This window comes from Hippocampus guttulatus, chromosome 14 (assembly GCF_054856545.1).
Source record: "Hippocampus guttulatus isolate MCC_2025c chromosome 14, RoL_Hgut_1.0, whole genome shotgun sequence".
Classification (NCBI taxonomy): Eukaryota; Metazoa; Chordata; class Actinopteri; order Syngnathiformes; family Syngnathidae; genus Hippocampus; species Hippocampus guttulatus.
The window spans coordinates 6,713,292-6,721,539 of record NC_141274.1 but is presented as its reverse complement, the minus strand read 5'-3'; the positions used below and the strand labels follow the sequence as shown (position 1 = coordinate 6,721,539).

The window sequence follows — 8,248 nt, the reverse complement described above, 5'->3', positions numbered from 1 at the left end:
TGGAGATGGGATTTAGCTGCTGTTCAATGCAGGGGTTGATCTCATTAGGTGGGATACAGGAATCAAAATCTTGAAAAATACTCAAATATTATAAAGAAAGCTGTTATGCAGCAGTTTACAAATTTAATTAGAAAATACAAAAATATATATAATTACAGTACTGACTTCATTGATTTTTGTGTGTTTATTGAATTGAATTGAAAACAACTTTATTGTCAAACGTGCTGTATGTAGCGCAGATGAAATTTCTTCCCTCTCAACGTAAAACAAGAGGAGCCGCTGCGGGTGTCCACGCCACCATCAAAAGAAAAGTTAACAAAAAATGACAAAATAATACAAGACAACACATTAGACACAGACAATCGTGCAATCTTAACCACTTTCCTGCATACACTTTGTTGTCTGAAGCAGTTATAGATGAAAGAGGAGCGAATCAAAGTGTCCTTTTCACCGGTGGATCAAAGACGTCATGCTGCAATGTGCACACGTCTGCTACAAGCTAAGCTTGAAAGCAACAAGAAGCTGTAGCATCTATTCACTCTACATATTCTTCGGGCTATCTATCTTTCTGTCTGTCTGTTAATGAGTCACTACTTCCCAAAAGAAAAGTCACAGAGACACCCCAAGACTGTGAACATCGGTTTTATTTCATGCCATAAAAGGCACATTCATACAGCGTGACTCCAACAGTGTGAACTGACTACAGCATATGTTGTCATATGCATCCAAATTCAAGCAGTGCATATCTTATGATCCCCATGAATAAATGCAATAATAACATGAGCACATTTTGTTAATCACAAGAAGATATAGCACACTGAATCATTGACAATGAGTATGCACGCATGTAGCAGGGGAGGAAGTACATGTGCAACCTGTAGTCCATATGGTTTTAATCACCCTTAACATCATAATAGCCTTTTTGCACACAACATTACATCAGTAGCATTGTTGGTTTGGAGGGGGCGGGGGAGGTCGGGTCTATTTCACTTCCTCTCATTTCCACTTTGCTGGAGTTGCATAAAACTATTCTTGTAGCATCCACTGTACGTCCAAATGCACCGTACTGTATAACAGACCGGCATTGTGCGAATCCCTCTTTCCGAAAGAAGCCTAATTTGTTTTGCTTGACTCCTATTTGATTTGAAGCACTGTACAACCAGTTTCAAAACCACCATTTCGCCATCCGTGATAACCCACTGTCAACAGAGATCATAAAAGGGACTGTGCTTTAACTTGTACTTTACTGTCCCACTATGAGACAAGTCAACACTCATAAATGAATGTCTCGGAGTGAGCGAAAGGCTGAGCTCATTCTTTCTTCTCGCCATCAAGCGGGCGGACGGGAGTTTGCATGAGTCCGCGAAAAGACACGAGTAGTTACGATTGCAAATGATTGTGTTAGACGAGAGCAGCTTGTGGAATTTCAGAATGAAATTCCGAAGTACAGTGATGCCTTGAGAGACGAATTTCATTTGGTCCGTGACCATGCTCGAATCTCGAGTCATCTTTGTAACGTGTTTTTTCATGAGGGAAAATAGCAATGTATAACATTTTACTTTATAAGAGCAAATTATAATCACATTATGTAGTCAAATTTCAAGAATGACAGTTTCTGCCGCTTTGCTAAATCATCACAACTCTTTCTGCAGGTGCGGTTCAGCCGCCAGGGGCAATGAAATACAGTCGCGCAGACACAAAGGAATAACAGTTTCATTCCTTCTGTAAATGCCAGTTGCATGAGTCGTGTTTTGCAGAGGATAAAGAATGTGTGCCCGTGACTATTGTTATATACAGTATGTCATTGTTGTTGCCTGTTTAAATGTGTGCATGCAGCATTTGAGTTTAAGTATCCATGATGCAAAGTGTTATATACCCGCCACTTAGATGCATTTATGGCATTTCCCATTATGTTTTAGCATTAAGCTATCAGGTTTATGTGATTGTTAAATGCACTAAGTGTAATCCTCTTTGTTTTACGTTTAGTTTGACAGTAGAATTCAACAGGGAGTGGCAATAAGTGGCACGAGGTCTCTTTTTTGACGAATTGTTTACTATCTGCCAAATTGATACTTGATGCTAAATGAATTAAGTTCAGCGCCACCACAAATCGTCCAAAAGGCGGCTTGTATCTTGAAACACTCTTAAGTCAGGTCACTCGGCTCTCAAGGCATCGCTGTATAAACTGAAAAAATATTGGGGTGCTAAATTCATTTAATTTAAGTAGTTGTATCGTCTCCGTAAAAAAAAAAAAAAAAAATATCGGGATCCAAATGATTTTTTTTCGTGCAACCACTTGACGAAAAAAAATGGAGTGAATTTAACAACATTTTATCTCATTGCAGATACAGAGAGAGACAGCAAAATGCACAGGGTAAGACGCACAAATGCAGCGCGCCTCAACACTTTCCTTTGGATATTGTATAATATAAAATACTGAAGAAATTCATTTGCTTATATTCTTTATATATAGCATGTTCTATATATTCATGCAACTATGTGGTCGATAACATATAGACACACAGTCTTTTGGTTGCCGGGCGGAATCCTCGTAAAACCATCATTTTTCCTGCATCTTTCTTTTGTTCAAGAGAGCGCGCCTGTTTTTGAACACTTTAGTTAACTTGTAAAAATAGCAGACCCATGTGGGGCTGACCAATAGTATCCATTTCTGCAAAAATATGAATCTAACCAAATTTAGACAAAGGTTTCCATCCGACAGCGATTTGTGGACAATCTGTGGAAATGAGACCAATTTAAACAGCAACAGCTCTTTGAACCTTCGTCAAAAATAGAATACAATGTGCAGTATATGAGATCGAATATACAGCATGTCTGAGTATGTCCGTACTATCAGGAAACTTTGCATAATTTCTATCGCGTCCCACAACCGTCCATCCAGGATTTCCACTTGGACCAATTTTGAACGTGTAAATCTTCGCATCTGCAGCGTTTTACACAATATAAAAGACGCAGGCAAGGAAATCCACACATTTCCCGCGTTGTCGTTGTTTTCCGAGAAACAACACACACCCTTTCATGACCTCCAGTTCTGCGCATAAAAATAGGATGAAATGAAAACGCACGACTTTGTATTTGCATCAGTTCCTCTCATCTTTTATGCCCATCCATTGTTCTCTGGCTTGGCTGTGTGCCAGTATTCCAGCTTTATCTTCGAGCACCAGCGGCCGCCCTCATCCTTGAGACGTGGCCTTTTTATGTAACAGCTCTCAGCCCAGAAGCAGCCTGAAGAACATCTTGACAACAGCCACAAAAAGGGCCGTCTGCCTAATTCCTTGACAAGAACCCCCCGCCCCCGAATCCTTGTCGGTTATTTGTCTGCGGTCTTGCTGATTCTCAGCGTGTGGAGAGCGTCACTGAATGCGACGCACTTCTCGCCGTCTGTCTTGCTGCAGACTTTTTTGGACATGTCGGGCTCCCATAGAAAGAACTCGTGAAGGAGGGTGTTGACAGTGTCGGGACACTCCATCATCACCATGTGACTTCCTTCCTCGATGACTTTTAGGAAAGCAAATAGGAGGATCTAAAAAAAGGCGAGCAAGATAAATGTCAAGAATTAAGTCATTCATTCATTCATTCATTTCCTGATCTGCTTTATCCTCACGAGGGTCGCGGGGGTCGGGTGGGGGGGTCTGGAGCCTATCCCAGCTGTCTTCAGGCAGTAGGCGGGGGACACCCTGAACCGGTTGCCAGCCAATCGCAGGGCACACACACATATGAACACCCATCCATGCTCACGCCCTCACCTAGGGACAATTTTGAGTGTTCAATCAGCCTGTCATGCATGTTTTTGGAATGTGGGAGGAAACTGGAGTACCCAGAGAAAACCTACACAGGCCCGGGGAGAACACGCAAGCTCCACACAAGGAGACCGGAGCTGGGATCGAACCAGGTACCTCTGCACTGGGTGGTCAACGCGCTAACCACTGGACCACCAATTAAGTCATGGATGGGGAATTTAAATGCTAGAGGGGCCCCGCAATTTTTCATCGGTGCTCATGAGGGAGGGCCACATAGGACCACGCACATCCTAATTAGATGCATGAGCTCAAATTATAAAAACCTGTAAAGATTAAGGTGTATTTGAGGTTCACCCGGTATGCGGACGCAATTTACCTCTGCCATGCGTTGGTCTTCATCCATGGGTACAAACTTGTCACACATGCCGTGAACCAGAAGGATGGGTACTGTGAGCTCAGCATGGTAGACCTCATCGCCCTCAGGCCAGTATTGGCCGCTCATCATGGCGCGCAGTACGAATGGAGACACGTTGAAGGCGTTGCCCTGCTTCAACAGCTGCTTCTCTTTGGCACCCTGATGGGCAAATCCAGCTCTGGATTTTGAGAAAAGAAAATAAAAGAATCAAAATTTGTCTTGGTGACCAGGCAAATATGAATGCAGCGTTTGCACCAAGTATTGGATATACGTGACCGGAATATGCTATTCAATGTAAACTTCAGAAGTGATACTTTATGTGTCAAAGATAAAAAAGGAAAATATATTTCTTTCACGTCCCCACTTTGTTTCTTGTCTAATTTTGGTGCCGGCGAACTTACTTGAGGAAACTCCAGGCCAAGCATGGGGAGAGACAATGGAGGACGCACGACGGCAGTTGGAAGATGGAACAGAGGCTGGGCTCCAAGGCGGTGGGACCACCTCCGTTGATCATAACCACTTTGTGGACCAGGTCAGGATATTCGTGGGCCAGGAATGTGCAGAACGACACTCTGTAAAACGTAGCGTCAAAATGTTAGCGACTAAAATGACCTGGTTTGAAATGAAGCTAAGCAATCACTTTTAGGGGGTCAGACACCTTTTGCAAGGCTTTATTTTATGGAACTGTTAAGATCAGTTTTCAAACTTTTCCAAGGTAACTTAGGGAGTATTTAGGAGGTTTTAAGTGTATTTCTGAAGTTTTTATGGATTTTTGTAGATTTTATGAGTATTTAGAAAAATTGGGATTATCTAGGTGAAATCCAGCAATTATTTAGTAAATTTTAATAGTATTTGCGTAACCTTTGGGGAGATTTTCATAAATCTAAAAGTATTTAGCTAACTTTTAGCTCCTTCGCTGCCAATGGCGGCTATAGACGTCAAAGATTGAATGAGTGAATGAGTTAACTCATTCTTTGCCATTGATGGCTACAGACATCAGAGATTCATTTTAACTGGACTTCCATTGATTGAGGATTTCAGTATATTTAAGAGTTCAGCATTCAGGAAGTATTTGAGGACATCCAAGAGTGTTTCGGTTACACTGTGTGTGAGCACCTAGGCCAACTATACAGCTGTATTATAATGTTGGTTATGGCAGTGGTACTTGGAGAGCCAAGTATTACTAGATGGCGGGACTTGTAAAAAGTTTGACAACCACTGCTCTACACAGTGTAGCATGGATTTTCACATATTTCAGGCTTCACTAAAATCATGTAAGTACTCACCCATAAGAGTGGCCAATTAGAATGTTGCGTTTACGAGCGTATCTCTTGAAGATGGCGCGCAGGTCCTCCGCCAGGGCGTAAAAAGTGTACGCCGCTGCAATCTGCGGGGCCGTGCTGGCTCCGTGCCCCGCCAGGTCCGGCGCGATGACCTCATAGCCCAGCCTCGAGAAGAAGTCCAGTTGGCTGCTCCATATGTCCAACGAGCCTCCGACACCGTGAACAAAGAACAGCGCCACGTCCGAGTGCGTCCCCTTGCAGCTTGAGATCACCCTCTTGGAGTCGATCAGCACGGTGCGCTTGGGCTTCCGGCGTCGGCGGCGAGGAGGCGGGGCGGGCTTTTGCTCACCAGGAGGCGGAAGAACAGGAGGGGGCACGGGGTTGGGATCCGGAGAAGAGGCCAATTCTTTGTAGTCAGCCAGCTCCACCTCGACGGTACTGCACGGCTCCAGATCGCCATCCTGACACTGAAGAATCTCAGAGTGCAAAACATCGCCAAGATTCTCAATCACCAGCTGGCCGTTGCGATAAACCGTGATCTTCCTCTTGCAGTGGACACCGCTGCCCGTGTCGGTGTCATTTGTAGGCACGTCGTGATCAGCGTCTTTCTGCTCCTGGGCCGCGATGTGATCGTCGCTTTCGACAGGCTGACGCTCGGGGACAATGTGACGCACTCGCAGGACTCGTCCGGGTTTCACCTCCACAAACTCAAAACCATCGGAGGGCACCGTGGACTCCAATGGCAAAACTAGACGAGCGGCCTTTCCAGTTAGGCAGCAAAGTATTCCTTCTGTGATAGTGGTCAGCATGGTGACTTCCTGCATAAATAACAAACTGCACATGATTTTTCTTGAAAAATATAGAACAGAAACAAAGACAGGAAAAATCCATCCGTGGACTGTTGGGACAGCATACGGTGCATGGTGCATTGTGATATTAAGATAATAAATGGAGGACTGTCTATCCAAAATGTGATCAAGTGTCGCAGTCATGCCTTCAAAAACGAAACACACGTTGTACCTTATAATTTTAGCCGACAGCAATGGATTGGAAATGCCATTCAATGGACACGCATGATAACACAATAAGTTAAAACTTCCCAGAGTTTCTTTTTGCTCATGAGGAGAGACAAAAATCTTACTGGATGGAACTTGATATGCGCAGATACACAAGCAAGTAAGACATTGCTTTCATGTATTACATAAGCATGCTCTTTGTCTCTAGGAAACAGTGAGAAGAGTCGTCTTTCGTTTCCAGGTAACCAATTGAGTAAAGGACAATTCGAAGGGGACCCTTCGAATTGAAACGAACTTCTGCATCAGACACAAAATGTGATTAAATTCGCATTTCATTTTGTATACTCATGATGAATTGAATAGATACTCTACTTGAAACCAATTAAGAAAGCATGAAGGACATTTAGTACATAAAACCTTCAGTGGGGTCTTACCTGAATGAATGTACCTCTTGTACCACCACAATAACATCAAAATTACAGTAACCATCAATACGAAACAAAACCGCAATATAACAGCGTGCAACTGTGCTACTGTACACATCTGGAGTGGTTCACAATTCATATCTATCCAATAGCATACAAAACATAAAAACAAATAAAACACATCAAATTCACCTGGTATTTTGATGTTTAACTTATTTTGCTGCAATCGTTTTTCCATACCAACGAGTGTCACTACGCTCATTCACCAAGTCAGAGCAAGCCAGGAGGAAAGAGTGTGGAAAAGACAAGGGAATGTCCAACATTCGAGACCATCTCACACTTATGAAAGGCTATGCGTGTATGTGTGTGTGTGTATATGGCTGCAATGTCTAATATTATATCACCTCAAAAAATGTACCTCGCAGGCATCAAAATGCCGTTTCAATGCAACTACCCTGCTGACCTACTCTCGACAAATCCCACTCATCAACCCTCCAAACAGACTGAAAGATGTCCTGTCTGCACTGCAGAATATTTAGGTTGATTCGTCTGTCTGTTGGTACACCGTGTGCTTCTTTTTTTCTTTTTTTTTTAATTATCCCTACAACGTGGATGGACACATATGTTGCAGCCTGGCGCAGTTTGGCAGAAATGTTCGCATTTTCAGTTATGCGTAACGTTAATTTACTTTATCCTCATGCCAATAATCTTGCAACAATCCTGCTAAACCTGCATATCTGTGATGACTCAACAACAACGGCGCCGCGTCTCTTAACCGCATACAATCAACGCATTGAATTGAGTTTATTTCATGACTGCACTTTACACGATAAAGACTAAAAGGACAAATTCCACATCACAGCGTGCAGGACGGATTATTTTTTTAAATGATTGATTCATAGCTTTTTTTTTTTGCGTCACTACAGAGCGGGTGCATATACTGTTTATTGTTGCAAATGACTTATTGCATAGTAGACAACACCATATAATACTGCAGGTTAGAATATATTTCATATGCTATGTTCTTACCTACTGCTCAGATTGATGAAGGTTCTTGGAAGTCAACCAGATGCCCGCCGAGAGCCGACAAAATCATGCATTTGATGCTGCAAAACAGTCAAATCCCCATCAGCATTCTGAGAAGCCTCTAAAATGATCTAAAAAGATCGTGCATGCATAAAAATGTACAATTTGAATTGTGGTAAAATGCTCATCACGAAATAAAAATAATAATAATAAAAATGGCAATGTTTTTTTCCCCTCCCCTTTCTCAGCATCAGTCACTGCGCACCAAGGCAGAAGTACCACCCAGCTCAATTGCACCTCTCTACGCAAGGCCGGCTTCCTT

General features: G+C 42.8%; 1 protein-coding gene across 2 annotated transcripts; it reads right to left on the bottom strand.

Annotated features, from left to right (window-relative positions):
• Positions 1-626: 626 nt before the first annotated feature.
• Positions 627-8,183, bottom strand: LOC147194723 (protein ABHD8-like). Of its 2 annotated transcripts, XM_086129512.1 has the most exons (5): positions 7,930-8,183; positions 5,463-6,277; positions 4,578-4,748; positions 4,138-4,354; positions 627-3,544 (listed from the first exon to the last, which is right to left on the bottom strand). In XM_086129512.1, the coding sequence occupies exons 2-5, from the start codon at positions 6,266-6,268 to the stop codon at positions 3,332-3,334; spliced, it is 1,407 nt and encodes a 468-aa protein (XP_085985638.1). In that variant the 5' UTR covers positions 6,269-6,277; positions 7,930-8,183; the 3' UTR covers positions 627-3,331. The 2 variants fall into 2 exon arrangements, with proteins under 2 accessions (XP_085985638.1, XP_085985637.1); XM_086129511.1 differs by lacking the exon at positions 7,930-8,183 and having other exon boundaries at positions 5,463-6,633.
• Between the last annotated feature and the right edge of the window lie 65 nt (positions 8,184-8,248).

Excerpts from the sequence above, each read along its gene's own strand:
- LOC147194723 (XM_086129511.1), bottom strand. The coding sequence starts at position 6,451 with ATGACTGCGACACTTGATCACATTTTGGATAGACAGTCCTCCATTTAT. Across the intron at positions 4,749-5,462 it reads CTAATTGGCCACTCTTATGG|AGTGTCGTTCTGCACATTCC; the intron begins GTGAGTACTTAC and ends TACGTTTTACAG. Across the intron at positions 4,355-4,577 it reads TTGGCCTGGAGTTTCCTCAA|AGCTGGATTTGCCCATCAGG; the intron begins GTAAGTTCGCCG and ends CTCAAAATCCAG.